General features: G+C 44.1%; 2 protein-coding genes across 2 annotated transcripts in view; one reads left to right on the plus strand and one right to left on the minus strand.

The window, feature by feature from the left end:
- Window positions 1–2,772, plus strand: part of tmtops2b (teleost multiple tissue opsin 2b) — a gene marked incomplete at both ends in the record, with an annotated part of 36,852 nt that extends 34,080 nt beyond the window's left edge. The window contains 2 exons of the mRNA XM_083638219.1: window positions 1,514–1,747; window positions 2,764–2,772. Of these exons, the coding sequence (XP_083494345.1) occupies window positions 1,514–1,747; window positions 2,764–2,772 (243 nt within the window). The remainder of the gene's footprint in view (window positions 1–1,513; window positions 1,748–2,763) is intronic.
- A 3,372-nt stretch (window positions 2,773–6,144) lies between these two features.
- The window catches only part of st6gal2a (ST6 beta-galactosamide alpha-2,6-sialyltranferase 2a), a gene marked incomplete at its 5' end in the record, with an annotated part of 39,065 nt that continues 20,978 nt past the window's right edge, over window positions 6,145–24,231 (minus strand). Inside the window, 2 exons of the mRNA XM_083639029.1 lie at window positions 6,145–6,445; window positions 18,700–18,874. Coding sequence (XP_083495155.1) covers window positions 6,198–6,445; window positions 18,700–18,874 — 423 coding nt within the window. The 3' untranslated portion in view covers window positions 6,145–6,197. The remainder of the gene's footprint in view (window positions 6,446–18,699; window positions 18,875–24,231) is intronic.

A 24,231-nucleotide genomic window follows, 5' to 3' on the forward strand; every position in this document is an offset into this window, starting at 1 on the left:
CCTCTCTCTCCCTCTCCCTCAGTCTCTCTCTCTTGTGTGTGTGTGTGTGTGTGTGTGTGTGTGTGTGTGTGTGTGTGTGTGTGTGTGTGTGTCTCACTGCTGATGACATCAGTGATGTCACAATGCCTATGTATGACATCACTGATGGCATCATCACTGCCAAATAGATAGCTAGATAGTTTTGTCTTGCTGCTGTGCTGTATTAAATAAGTGCATTGAAACATACTCAAGTCGTGCATGCTGCTACTTCATCTGGTTTTCATGCTTTTTTGGGCTGGCACCCGACACGTGTTGAGCACAGTTATTTTTGTTGAGTGAGTGTGTGATTGTCGTGAGTCTGTCTTTAGAGATAGGTAATAAAAAGGTATGCAGGAGAGATGTATTGTTCCCTGGAGAATCAGGGGGATATCACTGTATGTAAGTAGTATGTGTGTTCCTCATGCGGATAGTCTCTCTAGCCTGTCTATCTCTTCCACAATCTTTGAATGCTCCAGAGACAGTCTGTACTTCAGACCATTAACATTTGGACAGATGAAGTTGTCATCTTAAAAAAAAGGGGGGAAAACGCTTCAGACCAGAAGGAAGTTTGATGGTATTCGCGACCAATCATGACACTGGGAAACATAACCAACACAGGTGATTGGATACCCGCCTTATTTTGATGATATCCTGCCTTATTTTTTGACCTACCGAAGTACAGACGAGAGCATTAGAAAAGCCAACGCGTCTGTCTTGAGAGACTATTATCATGCATAATGTAAATCAGGGGTGTCAGACTCATATTAGGTAGAGGGTCGGATTTGTTCAACTGAGACCTCATGGGGGCCGGATTTTTTTTTTTTACTAAAATCAATTCGACTCATTTATCCATTTACTTCACAAAATAAAGAAATAATAATAATAATAATAATAATAAAAATAAATTCCATTTCTCTTGAAACTGCCTGCATTCCGTGTCAACCTTTCTCTTTTTCGACAGCATCTTGTTGATTCCTTTGTTTTTTGGTAGGTAGCCGAATGCGCGATTCAATTCCAGCGTGGCATCATGGCGGCTTTGTTTACACCTGATGACCTACTGACATTTCCTTGTAGTGCAGGTTAATTAACTTATGAATGAACTCTTAGCTTGCTTATTAGCCACACGTAGTTCATGATAATGGGGTGCGAATTTAATAATAATAATAATATTTTTTTATTTATTTTTTTAATATTCCAAAACATCTCGCGGGCCGTATCTCTGACATCCCTGATGTAAATCCTCCATTCAATATTGCTAAAATAAATACATTTTAATCCATAGCAACAGCCAAAAAAAATATTCCAGCACAGAGCCTATTTTTTGTCAGTGTTTCCACCAGTTTTAATCGCTCTCAAGGCACCTTATAAACAAGGTTTGTCTTGTGTTTCATTTTGTCTTGTGCTGATTTGAAGTGAGGGAAGCATTGGGTGAAAATGGGTCATAAAGGAGGAGCAGGAGTCTCTCTTCCTCATCTCTTCCCTCTCTCACCCACAGGTGGGTAAGATCCGAAAGACTGCAGCCCGGCAGAGGGAGCTGCACATCCTGTTCATGGTTCTGACCACAGTGGTTTGCTACTTGCTGTGCTGGATGCCCTATGGTGTGGTGGCTATGATGGCCACGTTCGGCCCGCCAGACATCATCAGTCCTGTGGCGAGCGTGGTGCCTTCGCTACTGGCCAAGAGCAGCACCGTCATCAACCCTCTCATCTATATACTGATGAACAAACAGGTGAGAGAGAAGTGGGTTACCTTTTTTTTAAGTTTAAAAAAAAATCTCCCCAATTGTACTTGGCCAATTCCTCCTGCTGTCCCGGTCATTGCTCCACCCCCTCTGCCGATCTGGGGAGAGTTGGAGACTAGCACCATGCTTCCTCTGATACATACGCATACATATGCATGTGCAGTCACCAGCTGCTTCTTTTCACCTGACAGCAAGGAGTTTCACTGGCAGCATGTAGTGCATGGGAGGATCACGCTATTCCCCCCAGTTCCCCTCCCCCCCATCGAACAGCCGCCCCGACCAACTTCCCACCCGTGCACACGGGTACCTCTACACTACCCAGACGCCCCGTCGTACACTTTGAATGAAATTAATGACAGGAATGGCGCTTTACATGTACAGTACAATAGCTTTATTTACATGGTAAAAAAGGTCAAATTAACAACAGCTGAAATCATAAAAATGGTCTATTTAATTTTAAACATCCATTCAAGTGTAACAAAAGGGCCTTCAACATCAAACAAAAATGAAAATCTCTTAAAAAGACCTCCAACTGGATACGACCCAACACGTCATTTGTACAAGCAGCTGAATACGACCTGAAATCACATTTCAACTGAATACGACCTGAAATCACATTTCAACGTTAGAGGAGCGGCCGTGTGAATAGCGAGTCGTGCGGGATTTGAACCTGGGGCCGCTGGCTTGACAGCCGCCTGTCGTAACCACTCGGCTACCAGTTTGTTGCTGTCCGTACCCCTAACCCACACCCTAATCCTAACGTTTTTTGGAAGAAAGGACGCTTTTTCAACTTGCTTTTGGGCAGAAGTCGCATAGTACTTTCTCTCTGCCACTGAGGGGCGCTAGTCTAGCAGACGTGGTATATGGTAGTATTGCAGTGATACGTCATTGGTCGTATGAGTTGGGAGTATATGTTGTAAAAAGAACATGCTAAGGCTATCAGGAGTGAAAGAGGAGCTTCACTCTTGTGTCATGAATGTTTCTTCTCCTCTTCCTCTTTTGAGGGATCCTGAAGGAGCTTGAAGGAAATGTAGAAAGTGAAACTGAAACAGGTGGACCATCCTTCAGAGGCAGTGTGGTGCAGCAACTCCCCACAATACAGAATAGAGAGAATATAGAAGTGACTTTCTCATCAGTGATTCTCTCATCTCAGCACTTTGCCGCTGATCAAACAGGAAAGTTAATGGCAAGTTTCCGTACAGTGTCCCCTATTGAATACTGAACAGAAAGTCACCTTATTTAAAAAAGGCATTTAAAATTCATCCAAATCGGGGCGTCCTGGTGGCTCACCTGGTAGAGCGCATACCACTTTGCGTGCCCGACCCGTGGTCCCCTGCCGCATGTCACCCCCCCCCCTCTCTCCCCACCCCCTGTCTGCCCACTGTCCCATCAAATAAAGTCTGCCCCCCCCCCTAAAAAAATAAAATAAAATCCCACCTCACGCTTCCCAGAGAGAAGCAATAGGACCTTAAAATCCCTGCTATTACTTATTAAAAAAAAATCTCTTCCTGCCTTTCACCCATCCAGATAAAACAATTAGAAAGTTAAATTTGGCACATATCAAGATTCTACTGCAGTTGCCAAAAGGCAGTGCACTTAATCAAATGCTTCCAGGGAAACTAATAATAGCTGCACCGCAGCTGGATGTGATCTCCCTATCTACATGCATGCATTAAAATCACCAGTAAAACATCTCCTGCTTCTCACAATACCAAAAACAATGCTGTCTATTTACAGTACGGTACAGCACAGACATGGACAGTTTAAGACTCTTAGCCCTGATCCAGATTTGCATGCTCTGTGCATCGGAAACGTAATAAAATGGTTATTAGAAATGTACATGTACAATATATTCACGTTTTTTTGCACCTTCAGTGTGTTACAATCACAAGCAATAAAAAGATTTGATGATTTGTGTCAAAGAAACAAAACAAAAAAACAGTGAAGGTGAAAACCTGCATGATTCCAAATGAATACTGCATCTCCTCCAGCCTCAGAAACTCTTTCCTGGGTTTCTTTCCGTGATATTTAAGCGAGAGATTAGCCCTCTGGAATGACAACTACTTCTCTTCTGGCTCACTGCGAAGTACCTGCTCATGAGATGCCCAGGAATTCACCTGACACAGCACAATGCTAAGCTCCAGGATAATCACATACAAAGAAAAAGCAGCTTCTAACAAGCAGCTTTGCCATTTAGCCTTTTTTATCTACTACCTGGACAGAGCCATCTTCTTCGACACGTCGTAATACTCAAAGCGACATTTTTCTTACACGTTTTAACATCATGTACCAAACCACAAACAATTGTCACAAAAACATTTCCTAGAATAGAATACTTTGAAAAAAAAAAAAAAAAAAAAACTTTATAGGTAATACTTTTCTGACTGCATGGCTCTAGTACAAATCACAACTCCTGTCATGTCTGCATGGTGTTTCTGTGTCATTCTAAAACCCATCTCATATTAAATTACCACACTTATGATCATATGCACAACTTTAGGATAAAGATAAAGAGGTAAAAGTCCAAACTGGTTCAATGAATGTATGCGGGGTCAAACGTGACAAAGCTTGACAGCTAGACCCCCTGGCCCCCGCGCCAAACAAATAGCTCTGGAGCTGAGGCTTACTGCCAGTCTGGCACTCAGTGTAAACATGAAAAGCATTAAAGTAGGAGACAGCGAACCTGCACATATTACAGTACTGCTTCAAATCCCCTTCCTGATAACACATGGTCTCCACTCTGAGCTGTGGAAGGGTGATGGTCGCACATGACAGACGTAACCCTGCGATGATGAGCACTGCATGCTTCGGTGGTGACCTCGGGCGGTGATTTGGCCGTGAGGGTGAGAAGTTACATTCAATACCTAGAAGGACACTCAGAGCACAGACCCCCCGCTAAGGCCGACTGCTTGTTTGTGAGGCTGCTTCAAAATGTAATGGGTTCTTCCTTGTTACACCCTTCCACCAATTTTCCTGAAAATTGGGCCAGTAGTTTTTCCGTTATCCTGATGACAAACAAATAAACGGACCCGAATACATAAGCTCGCAGGCGGAGGTAAAACGTGAACTGACCTTCAAATGGGGGCTGATGATAGCACAGAGAGCTGAGAAGCACCTCAGGCCGTCAACACTACCTCGACAATCCCAAATGCTCAACACCTCATTCAGCGATTAAACGCAATAGTACTGCAGTCCTGACGATCGCATACACAATACACACTGCATGTATGTGAACAGTCAAAAGGCAACCCGAGGAAAGTGTTCAGTCGACCACTAGGCACAGGGTTACAGCTGTTCCGAAGACTTGTTTAGATTGAAGACACATTTTGTCCCCATTTACTCTGATTTAACTATGCCCTCATTAAATAAAAAAGTATTCACTGTCTGGGATAAAATCCAATGAGGGTAACCAATGCCTCACCCTGGGATTTGATCTACAAGACGAAGAGGCTTCTTGGCGTTGAGTCAGAAGTCATCCTTTTAAAGTGCGGAGTAGGAGTGACAATCTGGTTAAGTGCTTTGTGTGGTCATGCACGGAGTGTGAGTCAGTATTGAGCAGAACCTCATCAGCAGTGCGGAATAAACCCCTGATGAAAACACCAAACAAGAACACTGACTTCATAAGAGGATATCTGAGGAGTGTCAAGCAAGAACACCTGCTGCAGGTTCAAGAAGTGGCAATCCGCGCTGTTAAATAATACTGATAGAGAATGAACAGTGTTTGGTGTAGCTTGACTTTCTCTCTGTGGAGTCATCAAGACTGTTTTACATTGTATGTACTGTATATGTAGCTGCTTTGTCAGTGGAAGAGTGTGTGTGTGTGTGTGTGTGTGTGTGTGTGTGTGTGTGTGTGTGTGTGTGTGTGTGTGTGTGTGTGTGTGTGTGTGTGTGTGTGTGTGTGTGCGCGTGTGTATGTGTGTGTAGTGCACGTATGACATTCGGTGCTGACTACGGCTTGATTTGTCGGATGTTCACAACCCTTTGGACCAATAAAAATCACAAATATCCGTCATTATAAACAGTGGAATTACCTTTAGGTCGTGGACCACCCGAAGCTATTGATAAACAGAGTTTTACAACGTTAAAACACACCCAGATATTGAAAATTCACTTGTCTATCTAAAAACACTGATCTATTGCTACCCTAGTCAGCTCTGCCGCTAACGTGGCTCAGCTAAAGCAGAGAAGTCCTTTCAGGCCGGTTGAGCCGTCGCTCTTGGTGACAGACCACTAACACTATTAAAAAAAAGTCTTGATGAAGACCAGGTCTGTCAGCTGATCCCACCCTGAGGGGCGTGGCTTGTGTTCTTCACGGCTCTCATTTGAAACATGTAGGTTCCAGCCTCCTTGTCTCCAGTGGCATTATTGCACCTCGCCCTCCGTCAGCCAACAGGGCTGGGGTGTGTGTGTGTGTGTGTGTGGCTCAGAAGGTAACATTTCATTTGTCACAGTTGACGGTGCTGAAGCCGGGAAGAGTGACGCGTCCCTTCCTCTTGAGGTCCCTCTCGGGGCCCGTGTTGACCCGCTGGATCAGGCTCTTCTCGTACAGGAGCGGGTGGTACGCACCGAGCGTGCAGGCGGCGTCATAGTAACGCTCGTGGTAGTGGCACAGGTCCGTCTGCCTCATGGAGGGGATGTATTCATACACGTGCACCTGCTCGCACAGCGCCATCATCAGGAGGATGCCTACAACGGAAACACACAAACGGTAGTTTAGATATTTTTGATTTATTTTTATTATTTTACGGATTTCCTCCCATTTGCTACCCAATTGTACTTGTCCAATTCCCCCTGCCAAGCTGTCCCAGGGTGTTGCTCCACCCCGTCTGCCGATCTGGGGAGGGATGTAGACTAGCACTTGCTTACCCCGCTACATGTGCAGTCGCCAGCCGCTTCTTTTCACCTGACAGCGAGCAGTTTCACCGGCAGGACGTAGCGCGTGGCAGGATCACGCTATTCCCCCCAGTTCCCCTCCTCCCCAAACAGGCGGCCCGACCAACCTGAGGTGGCGCTATTGCAGTGACCAGGACACATACGCTTAATCCGGCTTCCCACCCACAGACACCTGGGCGTGCGGCTCTCCAATGCAGTGCTTTTTTTCACTCACTCACTTTCACTCCCTCTCCCCTCCACACCCCTCCCATAGATACGCTGGTGAACCCTCATTGCATCATTGCTGTTGCTGCATGTCACTTTGTAGAAGATAAAGAATTCCCGCACACCCTCCAGTAATTGGCAAACTTTAATTAAACAACGTTTTGGTCGATCAGACCTTCATTAGGTTTTACTACTTTCACTATTTAGCACTATTTCAACGTTTCATGTAGACCGGCTGGCTGGCAAATTGTATATTATGAAATACTGCTAAAGCATTGACCAAGGTAGCATTGGAACTGTATGAGGAAGGCATGACTTTAGATAAGTTAAAGAGCAAGCAATTGTGATGAGATTTTTTTCAGTATCGATCGGCATGATGGGAAAAAAAGGGTTCAGGCAGTTCTTATTCTTTAATTCTCCCAACTATATTTATAGAAGGCAGAAGACAAAACAGGGAGTGTGTGCATGTCCGTGTCGCTCGCAGAGGCTCTCTAGTCTAGAAGGTACAGGGTCATGTCCAGAGTGAGTGGGCGTGTCCAGAGCGAGTGAGCGGGTGTGTCCAGAGTGAGTGGGCGTGTCCAGAGCGAGTGAGTGGGCGTGTGCTTACAAGCAAACGATTTGTTGCACTTGTGACAACGATCAATATCAGCATCTTGTAGGTATAACCAAGGATACTTAACGTTTCGTTCTCTGGCGTCTCTGCCATCTCTCTCTCCCTCTGCGATTTGCTGACTGTGTGTGTGTGTGTGTGTGTGTGTGTGTGTGTGTGTGTATGCTGCCGTTTACATGCCATATACTGTAGTGTAGAGGCATGTCTTACGTAGTTGGTGAGACGAGATACAGGATACAACGCAAACGGCTCACTTTTTGGCTCATCGCTACCCCACATTTTCTAACCTGTTTAAAACCATCATTGATCTAGATGGTTTGAACCAGGCTAGTTTCTATCCCTATCGCCAGAATAATGCATTGAAGTGGATTGAGTGGAGAATTGCTTTCTGAAATATATCTCTGATCTCGTCTACATTGAAAAATGTCTCGCATGAAGTTAACACTGCGATTCCCGCAGGACTACGTCATGCCCAACCCCCCCCCCCCCCCCCCCCCCCCTCCCCCCTCCCCCCTCCCCCCTCTCTCTCTACACCGTGAATTTACTACGGGAATACTCCGGGGTATGCCTGGACCTGATTCAACGGACATAGTCCAGAGTTCATGTCTGGAAGTGGCTTATTATGCGTGTTCACATGCTCTCTCTTCTCTCTCTCTCTCTCCCCTCCATCTCAGTTCTACAGGTGTTTCCTCATTATGTTCCACTGTAAGCATCGGTCGCTGGCCAACGGCCTCTCCTCCGTGCCCTCCAAGACCACGGTGATCCAGCTGCACCGCAGAGTCTGCAACAACACGGTGGCGTGCACCGCCCACATCTCTCCCAGCTGCCCCGCTCACATCTCCACCAGCACCATCAACAAGTGCAGCAGCAGCACCCCAGCCACCGGGGGCCCCAACCTGCCTGAGGTCACCTCCTGAGCACCGAGAGCCTCGACGGGAGCGCACAGGAAAAACACCACCGGCCGGAACCAAGTACGCATGGCTCAGTTCGCTAGATACTTTACTCGTTATTTCAATAGACCCTTTTTACAGCAGCCATTTTGTGTCTCAAAGGCAGGGTAAACACCGGTGTAACCAAAACATTAATGATGGTTTCCAACTTCCATCCCATTTAGATGTCCCGGTGCCGGGGCCCTCATTAACGGTTTGGTTTATCCTGTCTTTGAGACACGAAATGGCTGCTGTGAAAAGGGTCCATTATGCTCCACGAGGCAATGTTCAAACATGTGTGGTGCCCCTTCCTCCGTCCGTGTGTGAGCATCGAGGACAAATGTGAAAAGAAGCACGGTGCATTTAGAAAGCATTATGCTACGTTCACACAGGGCACCTACGCCTTGACTTGCCTCAACCCACGCCTACAGACCTTGAGCTGCGCGTGAATCTATCACACGCTTTTGTGATCACACTGCACGCCTATTCCAGCTGAACCTGAGCCGAGTTACAAGCGCCTCTCCTCTCTCCCGAGTGTTTCTTTTTGGTCACATCTGGTCCCGAATTATCATGGGTAGGTAAAATAAATCAGATATATTTAATGTGCTATTGATGCTGGATATGTATAACCAGGTCTCCTTCTTTGGTGACTGCTGTCATAGAGAACTGGATGCTGTTGTACTATGTGGATTAACTTTTCATTGTCCATCTTGCTTCTTCGGTCGCTATTCTCTCTCCTGAAGATTTGTTTACCGACGGGGAGAAAGCCCCACGTTATAGCCACCCGTCAATCACTCTCTCTCTCTCTCTCTCTCTCTCTCTCTCTCTCTGCTCAACATTGTTGTAGTAACACAATTTTATTTTGAAATTCAGTTGACTTCGCCATTTCCCACAGATATTGTCGCGTTTTTCCTTCATGGCTTGACAGAAGAAGTCTGCCTTCACGCGCCTAGTCGGCTTGAAAATAGAACTCACGCCTAAACGATAAAATCGGCGCAGCTCAGGCAAGGCGTGGGTACACGCAAGGTTCACGCTGAGGCGCCCTGTGTACACAGCCTCATTGACTAAAAAGGATGCCTATTTAAAAGCATGGGTAAAGACAAGGCTTAGGCAAGGCTTGGGTGCCCTGTGTGAATGTAGCCTTAGTCTCCTGTATGTGTGAAATTGTGTTTGCGTGAAAAGGACAGTGTTCTCTGTTCCTGTGCGTTTCTTAATTCTTAATTTCTTAATTCCTGTGCGTTTCTTAAAAAATCCATGATTTGGATTTTTATATTTGTGTGTTTTTACACTTACAAGACACAAAACAAATACAAAATGCCTGTAAAATAATGTACATATTGTCTATCTGTGTACAGGGATTGCTTATCTTTCAATATGTGTTGTTTGGTCAATTAATTATTGATGCTTGTGATAACTGATATACTGTGGCTTATACTGCTGACAATTATTTTTATGAACTTGCCTGTGAATGTTATTGTCTAGGTAAGCCCACCAGAAACAGATGTACCACCACTCATAATTACATTGCAATCAGAACAAATTAGAGCAGGGGTTTTCAAAGTGTGGGAGAGTGAGCCTCCCCTCAGAGAACAGTAGACAGCTGTTGCCCCCCGCCACCCATGTGCACACAATTATTGCTATTACTATTATTGTTGTATGTTCCACTCAAGCTTAAAAACAAGTTCCAAAAATGTTGTAAGCATCTTTATCCAATATTCTTTAAGATTTTAAAACATCTTTAGCCTTATTCTCCTCCCCCCCACACATATCTACTTTTAAACATCTTTATCCACTCTGAAGGACTGAAGAACACAGCTTTATTACACTCAGCCCAAGTTCTCCCACATGCATGCTTAAATTGTGGGAAAATAATGTAACCGTGTAGTCCAATATCTAAATTGAAAACCATCCCAACAAAATCATAACTGCGTACCATGTAGAGATGGAACGATATAAAAATGTCATATCACAATTATAGTGATAGTCAAAATTATCACGGTTATCAGTATTATCACGGTTTGTTAAAATGTGCTGAAAATGTTCAAAAAGTACTAATACACTCACATAAATAATTTCACCAAGTTTTATATTGAAAACTCAAGACCCAAAACCATTTCTCCAAGGCTGCGCGTTTGCATCTGGGAGACAGTTGCCAAGTTTGGTTCGATGATGGACAGTATTTACCATGTTTTTCAAAGCACTGTAATCATGGTAACACGGTAATCACGGTGCCACGGTTTTAATGATAATAAAAAATTTAAACGGTACGTTATCGCAAGGAATTTTATCACGGTTATCATTACATCCCTAGTTCCATGCACTGCTTTTCATAGGCTATTGCCTTTGTCTCAACATTGTGCGTAAATCCTTATGTGCGCTCTCTGCAATGCACTGCACACAGTAGCGTCACGAGGGCAGTGCGAAGTGTGCGACCGCACGGGGCCTCGCACCTCATGGGAGCTCGCGCCTGGCCTGCATGGATTGTATTACGCATGGACTCCAGCTCCGAGATCTGTTCCACCACAACGAAGCGCATCTCTCTCTCTCGCTCTCTCCCTCTCTGTCTCTCTCCCTCTGTGTGTGTGTGTGTGTCTCTCTCTCTCTCTGTTTCACACACACACACACACACACACACACACACACACCCTCTCTCTGTCTCTCCATCTCCACCCTGCTGGTTCCAAGGCACAGCAGCAGCGCACATTCACAGCGTGCGCTCGCTGCACTTTGCAGGAGAGACAGGGAGATACAATCTGCGGAGGTCTGCCTCACGGTGCCTCGCTCGACCATGTCTCATCTTTAGTTTGTGTCTGTGCGCTCTGCAGCTGTGGCTGATAGACTGTGCATGATGCTGTATTCTTTTTTCGACCGCGAGCACGACGCACTGATAAAAACATTGGAAGTATTTGGAACATTGAAAGCGCACGGCGCACCGCATGTCAGCCTGAACGTGAAAGAGGGGGAATATATGATGGTGAGATCTTTTTCCACATGTAGCCTAGATCAAGATAAAGCTATGAGTTTATTTGCTGTGATGGCAATCCATTGTTTCAGCTCCTACAAACGTGTGAAGTTGTCTTTGGTGCGCTGTGCGCACTTGACGATGTGTTCACTGTCCACTGGCCTGTAGTAGGATTAGATGTGCTATGTGTGTGCACGTGATTCATGCGTGTGCATGTTAATGAGCAGGGCCTCGCATGTGAGGTTCGCACAAGGCCTCGCTCCCCCGACTGCACACCATCGTTGCTTTTCATATCACGTCTCAACACTGAGCAGACATCCTTTACATGCTCACCGCAATAATTGGATCAATTTTGCCTCTTTAATTTGCTCACCTATAGCTACTTTAGTGGGAACCAGGCTGTGCCTTTGATGCACATATAGACGGGTGATGCAGGGAATAAATGCAATCATCCTCTGCCTGCAGCCTTGACCAGATATGCTTTTAATCATGGCCAATGCGGAAAACGTTAGGGTTGTGCTACAACCCAGGTTTTACGAGTGAGAACGAGAGCGCTCACTCTAGTGAGAGAGTAGCTGTGTTTCCATTACAGTTTTTCGCAAAAGAATTGCGATATTTCTACAACTTCGACAATGTACAATTGCGACTTGTAGGCGTTTCCATTGAAGTTGCGTTTGAGTGATTCCCCGTTGCAGCAGCTGCCACAGTGATTACGCACGGGGATCTGCCCCATATCCCGTCCCCTGCATGCTCAAATCCAACCAATGGTCAATGCAAATCCCAACATGAAGTTACAATGCATATAAACGAGCCTGATTATCAATTCAAAAGAAAATGAGTCGCAAAATGTTGCTGGCTGCGTGAATGCAGTCAGCGCGACAGGCAGAGGAAAAAAGGTAGCCTAATAGCCTACAACTGGTCCGATTTAGAGATGGAGGGGGGAAAAGGCTGATTTGGTTCTATAATTGCACCTGAAACGTGTGCAATGTATTAGCCTACTCACAGTCACTGTATTCACTTCAGACAGCACCACCGCACCAGTGTGTGCTTTTCATCCTCTCATCTCGCCGCTGTGCCAAATGCGCGCACACAGGCAGCCTGCTGTCACCATGGACCGATTTCTGCCATTAAACATTATCTAATTTGCCCGGCTACGCTTTTGCATAACACTCGTCTTTCTGCTAGGTAGCGTTGCTTCAAAGTTTTCCACTTGCTGCGGAGGTTTTGACACGGCTATCGAACCTTACTTACCAAACTTATTTTCCGCTCCTTTTCCAAGGGATAATATGGGTCACATGACGTGCAAATGCGAAAAATGTGTTTCCATTACACTTTTGCGATAAACTTCTATATCGACACGTCTGAAAAACCACCTCATGAGAGCGAAAAAACTTTTTGCGATATTTGGGAGGTTTTTCGAAATTCACGTGTTTCCATTACCCAATTTCTATTGCGATATTTAGATTTTGCGCATTTCTGAGGGTAATGGAAACACAACTAGTGAGAGCTCGAGGTTCGAAACAAAGTAAAACCCGCACTGACAGGTATGTTGAGCATCGTTGGCACCAATCGATGCAAATACAAACTTTAAATAATCAGGGTCATACTTTGTCTGTTTTCTGCTTGCACCAGATGTTGTCTCCTCTCTCACTGTAGGTAGCCTACTAAATATAGCTTCACTGACATTTTGCCCCATGACCCGCATAGCTGAAGTTAGCTAGCCTAGGTAAACCCAGCCCCCACGTGACCTGCTCTCTCAGTTCCCAGTCACTAGCCTTGTGTCACCTTACCTTGTGACTGTAAGCAGGGTGAGTCTGAGAGCAGGTCACTGGGGACTGGGTTTACCCAGGCTAGAAGTTAGCTAACCAGGGGTTTTTCTAATCCATTTTCTTCTCTCTGATTGTTTCGCCCCTCACACCGTGCCTCCACTCAAGTTCTCTCGGGCGCGCCTCACACTTTGAAAACCACTGAATTAGAGGAAATGATGGACAGGATGAGGATTCAAGGTTTTTCTAGCTCAGTCAAAAGAGATTTTGCACTCACTCACACCCATAAGCACAACCTCCTGTTCCTAGTTACTGTCCACATTGGCTATAGTATAAACCCATAAGCACAACCTCCTGTTCCTAGTTACTGTCCACATTGGCTATAGTATAAATTTGTTTAAAAATATTAACATTTATTTGTCACTACTCTTATCATGTGTCCAATCACTAAAATACTGAATATTTTACAAGAATGCCAGTACCTTTCATTTTTAGATTTTGTGTTTAAATTCGATTTTTAAACCTAGATTCTATTTTTGCCCTTAGCGTGTGCATGTGTGTGAGAGTTTGTGTGTGTGTGTGTGTGTGTGTGTGTGTGTGTGTGTGTGTGTGTGTGTGTGCGTGCACGTGTATGTTTAAGCTTCAATTTCTTACTTCTCTAGTGCCTGTTCTCTGTTGCTGCTCAGCCTGCTTGTCATGTGTTGCTGTAAATACCGTCGCTAGCAACTGACAGAGACAGTGCTTCTCCAAGTGGATTGATGTCTTCAATTATCAACTTTTCCCGTTCATCAACCCCAGCCTCTCTGCTCGTCTGACTGAACATGGGAACGGTCTAGTGGACTAATGAGCTCTGAAAACACACAAGCCTGTGTCTCAGAGAACAAAGGCCATTTTCTAAGCCCTTGTTCACACAGGACGCCGAACGTAGCAGAGCTGAAGCTTGAGGCAGGCACAAGCTGAACTGACGCCTCACTGTTCACACAAGAAGCCTTCTCTTTTGAACCCGCATTGAACCCGCCCACAACTCCCATTGACTTCATGCCTGGCAGCTTCAAGCTTCACGCTTGGAAAGTAGCACTGAATCGTGAACGATCCCTTGAGCAAGGCGTGAGTGTGGCTTCAGCATGATGCGCGCGGGTGGTGTGAACGGCCTCGCCTCTTAACAAGGACGCCTAAATTAAACTTGTGGGTTCAGCATAGGTTGAGCCTAGGTTGAGCCTAGGTTGAGCGTTGCTTCGGCATATGGTGTGAACGGGGGCTAAGGATGATGTGAGGCTCTGATGTTGTGCCACAGTACTGTTGGTGGATTTTTGCCTGAGGTCCGTTTCTTCCATTTTTCATCTTTTTTTCATCGTTTTTCTCCCATTTTCTCCCCAATAGAGACGCTGCGGAGCGTCATCATTCAGAAACCACGCCCAAAACGGGGGAAAACAGAAACCCCCCCTCCAATCCTGGCGTTCTCCTATGCATGGTTGCGTGTTGCACAAAAAGATCGTATATACGGAAGATGAACACTCCAACTTACTTCCTGACAGCTACAGTAGATCCACATTTTTCTTCTCGCCAATTCTCAATGGCTTCCTTGTTTTGCTCAGGAGTACAAAAAAACTTTGACTGGCGATTTTTTTTACATGTGTTGTCTGCGCAGCTCACCACACAACAGCGTTTAACTACCGTATGTTTAATTCAAGGAAAATGACGCTGGTGTATGGGAGTGAACGGAGCGATTTCCCCCGTGATGGGCGTGGCCTATTTCATGCATGTCTCTATAGAGCCTTTTCACGGCAGCCATTTTGACGTGTCAAAGCAGGGAAATGTGACTAAGCCTGAAGCACTGTGAGGTCCCTTTCTAATGCTCAACTGCATGAACACTGCTTACCTGCTTCTCAATTACTATAAATGAACTATGAATTCATGTGATGTTTGAAAACCTTCCCTCTCCTGTCATCCCACATGCAAAGAAAATGCTATGAAAGCCATGTGCGTCCGTGTCCATTTTGTTCATATTGAAATGGCTGCATTGCAACGACGATGAGTGAATCACTACACCAGCGAAGCAAATTACTTTTCTGAATACAGCATGTCAACATAAACTGACCACAACAGACTTGAACTTGAGCTATCAGTCTGCAAGTTACACGATCATGATGAGTCTTGGCTGACAAGATGATAATAATAATAATAATAATAATAATAATAATAATAATAATAATAATAATAATAAATTAAATTTATATAGCGCTTTTCTAAGTACTCAAAGTCGCTATACACACAATAAAATAATTTAATAGGTACAAAATATAATAAGAACATAACATAGTAATAACAATAAAACATAAGTATGTAATTTAAAACTTGAATCATGAGATGAGGGGAGGATGTTTAGCAGGTGAAAGCGAGTTTGAACAGGTGGGTCTTGAGGGCCTGTTTGAAGGAGGGTAGGGTGGTTGCCTGATGGATGAGGATGGGGAGAGCGTTCCAGAGGGAGGGTGCAGCAACTGAAAAGGCCCTGTCGCCCCAGGTCCGTAGCTTAGTCCTGGGGGTTATCAGGCTGTTTGTGTCAGCAGAGGGCTTTGTAGGTGGTGAGTAGTATTTTGAAGTCAATCCTGTATTTAAGCGGGAGCCAGTGGAGGTTGTGAAGGACAGGGATGATGTGATCTCGCCGACGGGTGGAGGTGAGCAGACGGGCAGTGGAGTACTGGACATATTGGAGTTTAAGGATTTTGTTGGGTGAGCTGTAGAGGATGCTGTCGAGTCTGGAAGTTATGAGAGCGTGAGAGTGTTTATGAGTGTTTCAGCAGCGGAAAGGGACAGGGAGGGGCGGAGGCGGGCAACGTTCCTGAGGTCGAGGATGTCACGGTTGCGGACGTGGGTGGAGGGGGTGACGATGGAGCCATCAATGTTGAGAGAGAGAAGGTCTGAGCGGAGCAGGTGAGGGAGTTTGGGCCGATGATGAGTATTTCAGATTTACTGCAGAATCTGCACCTGCAAGGCAGGTGCAGGGTGGAGTGGGTGGTTGAGGTGATGGTCTTGGAGGAGAGGTAGAGTTGGGTGTCATCTGCCATTCTGCCTAACAGTGGAAGCGGAGGCTATGGCGGCGGAGAATTTGTCCCAGGGGAAGTATGTACAGGATGAGGAAGAGGGGGCCAAGCACTGAACCTTGGGGGACACCATGAGTGACTGGGGCGGTGGAGGATTGGCAGTGTCTGTCAGAGAGGTGAGCCAGGAGAGGATGGTGCCAGAAATGCCAAGGGAGTGTTGAAGGCGTGAGAGGAGGATGGAATTGTTGATGGTATCAAAGGCGGCGCTGAGGTCGATGAGGATGAGGATGAGGATGAGGATGGTGAGGAAGTCAGAGTCAGCAGAGAGAAGTATGTCATTGGTGTTTCTCAGTAGTGCCATTTATGTGCTGTGTTTGGAGCGGAAGCCGGATTGTAAGGGTTCATAGAGGTTATTGTTGTCAAGGTGGGATTTTGAGTTGTGCAACGACAGCTTGTTCAAAATCGTTCGATTTTAGACAGGAAGGGGATATGGACTGGTAGTTGTTGTTTTTTTTCAGAATGAAGCTCAACTTGTGACAGTTCTCCAACTCTGCATTTCAATCTAATCTAACATTTCAACACCTATGTCACCAACTACAAAACCTGATCAAATAATACACACAAAATGATGCAGGCATTCTGAAATACCAGCGGGGGAGACGGAGACAGAGGAGAATGCGTTAACTACCTGTGGCTTGAAATGCCACCATGACATCCACATTAATAGCCCTCCTTCCCTCCCTCCCGTGGTCATAATGGCTATATTTACTCAAAAGGACAGGAAATTGCATAGCAGGGGCCGGTGCTTCCACCTCTTCCATTTGCCACGTAGTCATGGCAACTGTCTGGTCATAGACATACGTGAGCTAATGACAGCGGATGATGTAACAACAAGCTATGAATGAGAACAGAACACGTTAATATATTTTTTGATTTACAACGGAAAAATACAAGAGGCTCTAATAGCGACCGTGAACAACAGCCAGGAACCCCATACCCCTGACAAACGAGTCACTATTTACGTGAACAAACAACGTGTGTGCCCCCAGACATTAGGCTTGGGCGGTATTAAGGTATTAATGTATACCAGGGTTAGGTATTTAGAAATACTGAAGGTATGATTGTTTTCTATATTTTTTTTTCAGCCAAAATAGTCGCAAGTGTCCTTGCCTGTGCTGGGCTTAGCCTAAATTAGTTTTATTAATTTATTTTTATTTTATTCGCCATTTGTAAGCTACTTCTTTTTTACTTTATTAATAGGCACGCATAATGTGTTACAAGCAACACTATATTGTTTAAGACCACTTTAAACTGAACATGTAACAGGCTTGCCCATAACGGTGTCTATTCAGTTAAATTTTCATTATACATGGGGTGTCCCTAGGGGTGTCAAAATTAATCATTTAATCGATGCATCGCGATGCGGAGGTGTCACGATGCAGAATCGGATTGTGGACAGATAATCGCTGAATTGATTATGTTTAAATTTATGTTGACATTCAGATTTTAAAGCACTTTCTAAGTAAAAAAGGGAATTGATATTTATCTGACTGCTTGTATTAATTGATGAAAAAGTAGCCATGTGCAGTAATAATATTGAAAATTGAGGATGTGATACTTGGAGCTATATTGAGATGCATCGTGGAATCGAATCGAAGACAGATTAATCGTAATTTAATTGAATCACGAGGCCAGTGAAGATTCACAGCCCTAGTGTGTACCACAAAGGCTTAGTCCTTCATGCGGCCGACCTGGGTTCAAATCCGACCTGTGGTCGTTTGCCACATGTCATCCCCCCTCTCTCTCCCCACCTTTCCTGTCTGCCTACTGTCATATCAATGAAGGCAAAATTCATATTACTTGCCCAGAAGAGTTTTCCCAAGCCATTGGCATTGTGTTTACATTCCTCCTGCTTCACAGGCTGCTGTCCTCCACTCAGTAAATAAGACCTTTTTCAGGTCATGCAACCCCTTGCATGGAGGCATTTTATCTTTGTTTTTTCTGTTGTTGTTTTGTACGTTTGAAAGTTGGTCACCATTGCATCCATTGTTTAGGAGAATTCTGCAATGGTGTTTTGCTGTGAAAACCCCCACAAATGTTTTGTGGAATTAATGTAAATAATGATAATAACTTATCCTTTAAGTCTATTTCTCGTGGCTCACTTTCATATGTAGATACTTCATTCAACTTCATTCCACATGACAGAAGATGATAAACGGCTATGTAAGCTCTGAAAACAAATAGAATACTACATGTAGTAGTAGTATTATTATTATTATTATTATTATTATTATTATTATTATTATTATTATTATTATTATTATTATTATTTTAATTGTGGTGAAACCTGGATCAATTTGGCAGTGAATGTTGAAAACTGGGACACAAGCAAGCAAAAGGAAGATATAAGATTACAGCAGAGACTGAAACAGAACAGATGTGTATTGCATGGTGTGTGTGTGTGTGTGTGTGTGTGTGTGTGTGTGTGTGTGTGTGTGTGTGTGTGTGTGTGTGTGTGTGTGTGTGTTTGCTCACCTATGAAGCCAGATGAGGGTGGATTGGGCTGGATGGTCTCCTGAGTGTTGCCCTGAATCACGTCCCAGAGTTGCCACACATAGCTGGGGTGAAGGACGTAGAAGGGCTGGGCGGGATGGAGCCTCCGGCGCTCCACATACGGACCAAACAGGTTATAGTCTGGACTAGCATACCACTGAGGAAGAACGGGGGGGGGGGGGGGGGGTCAAATGCACACACATTATACTTCAGTCCACTCAGAGGATTGGACATATTTTGCCATGAGCAGAATGTCATTATGACTTTCCACTGACTCCCATCTGTCCATGCTTTGTTTCACTCTACACACTCGTAGGAGAGATGGTAGAGCAGGGTAAGCTGTCGTGATCAGGTAGATGAAACAACAAAACTCTGAGGCAGGTGAGTGCAGGACAGATAGACTGCCCAGACTACCTGTAGGATGTAAGAAACCACAGCCCAGCAACAATGTATTGTCATCAGCACTACAATAGGTTTCTCACTGGTATTTGTTGAGGATAAAATGAGAAATAGCTCTGTAAGGAAAAAAAAAAAGCAGAGTTGCAAGATGTTGAATACAAGCCATGATGTATTTTATGGGAAATCTCCCGTAAATCTCCCGTTTCCTTGTCTGTTCATTGTTGTGGCTTTTCTCTAATTCATCTGTCTCCGTCATGTCTTCTATTGTAAAGGCTGAAGGAAGACTAATGCTGTGTCAAAAGGCTGAGGCGTGACTGCCTGCTCAGATATATCGAATCCTACGGAAGCCGAGAACGGACACGTGTTTATTTATTATTTTTATGACCGTTGTCATCATGTAACAACTTATTATTTCGTTATCTCGAGATACCAAAGTCCGTTTTCTCGTGATAACGACTTATTATTTCGTTATCTCTATATAACAATGTTCGTTTTCCCTCTTCTTTTTTTCCATTATGCTTGGGAATTCCTGTGCGCTCTTTCAGCACCATGGAGCTGTCCGGGTAGTGTTGTTGATTAGGGGCAATCACCAACTAACTAGTGTTAATATGAGTGTTCTTCCTGCGCCTGTTATGTTTTGATCTAAAGCCATAGTAGGCTCATTAATTCACAATTTCTTTCATTTCAAATGCACGGGAATATTACCGCATATATTAGGCTATAGCGCCGGTGCGCGCCCTTTCAGCAGGCTATAGGAGCTGGCCTGCAGACTGCTTTGATTATGGGGCAGTTTGTATCAGATGCTGTTACACTCATCTTGCATTCCATAAAGTTCAATAGCCGTGAATTTACTCGATGGAATTCCTGGAATGCACACACTCATCTTATATCTTATCTATGGTGATGAGGCTCGTTCTGCTTTAACGCCACTTTAGGCACACTGCTATAACCTATAATCTTGTGGACCATAGTATTGGTTGATCAATCACCTGTGCATGGGTATCTGTAGGAAAATGACATGCCCCAGGCTCTAAAACCTGTTGGAATCCTGTAGTTGTGTGTCTGGATGGTGCTGCCTGTGAGCCAGTGTCAAAGATAAAGTATGGCGTTTTCAGGCAGTTTATGCATAGATGTTTATGCCATGAAATACCGTTTGTTACTGTTCATCATGTAATTGTAGGCTAGTTATGTATGCCCCTTTGCTACTCTAACAACTGCATCCACAGCAAATGGCCAAACTAATGCCTGAAAACACCATATTTATACATACTTTATAGTACAGACAATGAAAGGAGTACCGGTACTTATTTTCAGCTACGTTTCACTTTTTGACTCAACCCTGAGGAAAAACTACTACTTAAAGGAGAATTTCTGTATTTTTCAACCTGCTGGACCCTAATAACATTTTCTGTCTAAGTGACTCATCGGGGCAACAATTTCTGAATTTGGTCCAGTATTGAGCAGAATCGCTTCAGCTGGGAGCCGCACAACACGTGCAGAGGAGGGAGGCGCGGCAAACAAGAAGCGTGCATGTAGGTCCACTGAACTAGCTTGTTTTTGCAATGGACAGATTGCTATTTATAAGAGGGAGAGAAAATGTATGTGTTGCTTGTTTACATCCTACCATCTGGCAAAGTCAGAGGCTATAGCTACATGTGTTGTTCATCAGATTCAATGCACATTCTGTGCACAATCCTGTGACTCAAAAACCTAGTCTGACTCACATGTGAGTGAAACTAGGTTTGGCCAGGTGAGTCAGACTAGTTTGAGCAGGTAAAACAGCCGGCGTTTTGAAGTCGTGACACAACGGGTCAAATGGGCGGGGCTACATAAGGTGAATAAGGCGGCCCAGGTCGGCAGCGCACAATTGCTCAAGTGATAGACCAGACCTGCACATCCAAAGCGTCAAGGCCGCGCCCCTTTTTGGGGGATAGAAAGAATAGCGTTGTTGTGATGGTATTTTTGCTGTGTTTTTAGCTAGCATAGACAAAATACCAATTCATTAATTTCGGGTTCAAGTGTTTTTTTGGTTTGATAAACATGTCTACTAATTATTTTGTGACCTTGCCCGAACCTGAACTGTCGAGATATATTAATAAATGAAGGTTGACTGGTCTGTCGTCATGTCCGTTCAGCCTGAGTCAAAGAGGATTTCCGCATTCCCCCAAAAAGGGGTGCGGTGCAGTGCGATGACGCGGTGCAGTTCTGGTCTATTGCTGTGGGAATTAACCCAATGGCTTCAGCCGAGTCAGTCTGCTCCTCAGTGATTGTGATAACAGACCATTGATCTGACATGATGGAGATGAGGGAGAGGGGAAGGGAACGGAGGAGGGAGAGAAATGGCAAGTTGATTTCGCAGGTCCTTTCCTTGGGTGATGTGGAAGTCAGAAAATGAGGGGCTACAGGCTTCAGTGGAGGGAATTTATGTGGAAACTAACTGACAAATATAATCAGCAGTGGGATGGGATCCCAACTAATCCACCATGAACACATACCTGGTGAGTGTGTGACTGTGGACACAAGTGTGGTATGTACACACTTGCGATCAAGCGAAGGGTGAAATCAGATTGCTATTTCATGGACATGTAGAGGCTGGGTCGAGGGGGCAGAGATGGACGAGAGTCGAAGGAAATACGGGGGAGAGCGAGGAGGGGGATCAAGTCAAGGTGTGATGAGCAGTGATGACGGGTTCTGTGTGTATGACACAGCCCGATATATGGGTTTAGTTTAGTTTATTTGTTTCACACACACAAAGATAAAAACACAATAAGTAAATAATCAAAAAAGTACATGTGAGGGTTTGGTAGAAGCTAAAAAAACAAACACAAAAATCACCGGCACATTCCAAAATCAAAGGTAAATATAAACTGCACCACATAGGTGGTTAAAAAGAGGAACGGGAAAAAGCAGGAATAGACATGATGCCATGTTAACAATATGAATAAAAATCTCGTAAAGTGATTCCCCCCCCCCCCAATTCAATGTTTTTGATAGCAGGCATAAAGACACAGAGGAATCCATTAAATGTACATTTTCATTCCATAGGATAACGCCACAGTATTTGATAGAAAAGGGTCACTATCTTAAGTGATAAACTAGAATAACCTTTCCATGCACGGCCTCGCCTACATGCAACTCATTAGAATTGCAAACGTACCCATTTTTATTCATTCGCCATTTCGCCATGACCTCGGTGTCAAGATCCCACAATCCACATCTCTTTAGATGGGGCCATTTAAACGCTTCCATTGTCTTCAAAGTCAACTAGGGTGGTCTGCTGTGCTAGATTTAGCATAATGGGCTCCTATGATTGTGTGTGTGTGTGTGTGTGTGTGTGTGTGTGTGTGTGTGTGTGTGTGTGTGTGTGTGTGTGTGTGTGTGTGTGTGTGTGTGTGTGTGTGTGTGTGTGTATAACTTATTACCAATAGGATTTCAGTAATATTATTATATCGGTTACTTTGTCAAGTAACACAAGTTACAAGCTGAGTTAAAAAAAAGAAAATCAAAGCACTTTTTTTTTCTTTTTTTTCAGTTTTATATTAATACTTAAGACAAACAACCATAAAACTTAAACAACAATAACGTGACGACCACGACAGCAATAACAAAGACAAGAAAAAACAAAACAAGACAAAAAATAAAATAAAAAGTTACCAGATATAATACTAATTTGCGGTACGTTTCAGAATGTTACAATCTCAGGTATACAGAACGGAGGTAGGATGGTTACATGAGTTGGTTATTTATCTTTTCAGAAAAATCAACAAATGGACCCCATATTTTCAAGAATGTATTTGGCCCTTTGGATTTATAATAACGTATTCTCTCCATCTGTATAATAATGATCATTTCGTTAAGCCATTTCTGAAAACAGGGGGGTGGAGGCGACTTCCAGTTTGTCAAAATCATTTTTTTGGCAGCCACCATGCCCAGCATCAGTGCTGCTTGTTCTTCTACTGGGTAGCTTAAAGCAGCTTCTGAACAACCAAAAAGTGCTAGCTCTGGGTCAGGAAGAATGTCTTTTTCATAGACCCAGGAAAAACACTGAAATATTTTGTGCCAGAACTCATTTAAATGCGGGCAGAACCAAAGAAGATGTGATAAGGAGCCCTCTGCACCCTTACATCTGTCACATACTGGAGACACTGATGGATAAATTCTGTGTAATTTAGTCTTTGAGTAATGAAGTCTATGGATGACCTTGAATTGAATAAGTTTGTACCTGACATTAATCGAGCAAGTTTGAATTCTAGACAAAGCTTCGGCCCAAATGTCACCAGACACTTCAAGCCCCAGTTCAACGGACCAAGCTTCTTTCAAATGGTTGGAGGGCACAGGAGTAGTAAATAGATATACAAAGCGTGATATCAGATGTTTGGAGTCTGGAGGAAGCTGCAGGAGCTCATAGAATGGGCAACTCCCTGGCAAGGTTTCAAAATTAGGGATTATTTCTTTAATATAATGTTGAATTTGGAAGTAACGAAAAAGGTGGGAATTTGGAATATTGAATTTTGTTTTCAACTGATCAAAAGAGGCAAACTGACCATCTATATATAAGTCACCAAGAGTCGCGAGTCCCCTGTCCCTCCAGACAGCAAATGCCCCATCTGTCTGAGATGACAAAAACATGTGGTTGTGGCATATGGGTGTGTGTACAGAAACATTTGGCAATTTTGCCAAAGCACATATTTAAATAAAGATACAATCGTTCCTTAATCAAATTGTGTCCCTTTATGCGAATAACCAATATAGATCACAATAACAAAGAAAATGATAACATTTACAATTTTGGACATTTTACACTGAGTTGACTTTAAAACTGTTTAAATTCTTTTTCGGGATGGTTCCCGGGGAGCCGATGTAATTTTGCTACTGCAGTTATTTTGGTGAAAGTAATGCAAAAGTAGTGTAATAAGTAACAAGTTACTCTACACCAGTGATCCTCACTATTTCTTCGATGAGTCGCACTGGCAGGACAAAGTCAATAGGAGAGCCACTTTTACCGCAAAACACCAAAAGCCACCCCAACCAAGCACATCTGCCTACCATTTTTTTGTTTTATTGTTTTCCACACACACACACACACACACGCACACACAAGTTTCCCCTAGAAAA

The sequence above is a fragment of the Poromitra crassiceps genome, assembly GCF_964638095.1.
Source record: "Poromitra crassiceps genome assembly, chromosome: 6".
NCBI lineage: Eukaryota > Metazoa > Chordata > Actinopteri > Beryciformes > Melamphaidae > Poromitra > Poromitra crassiceps.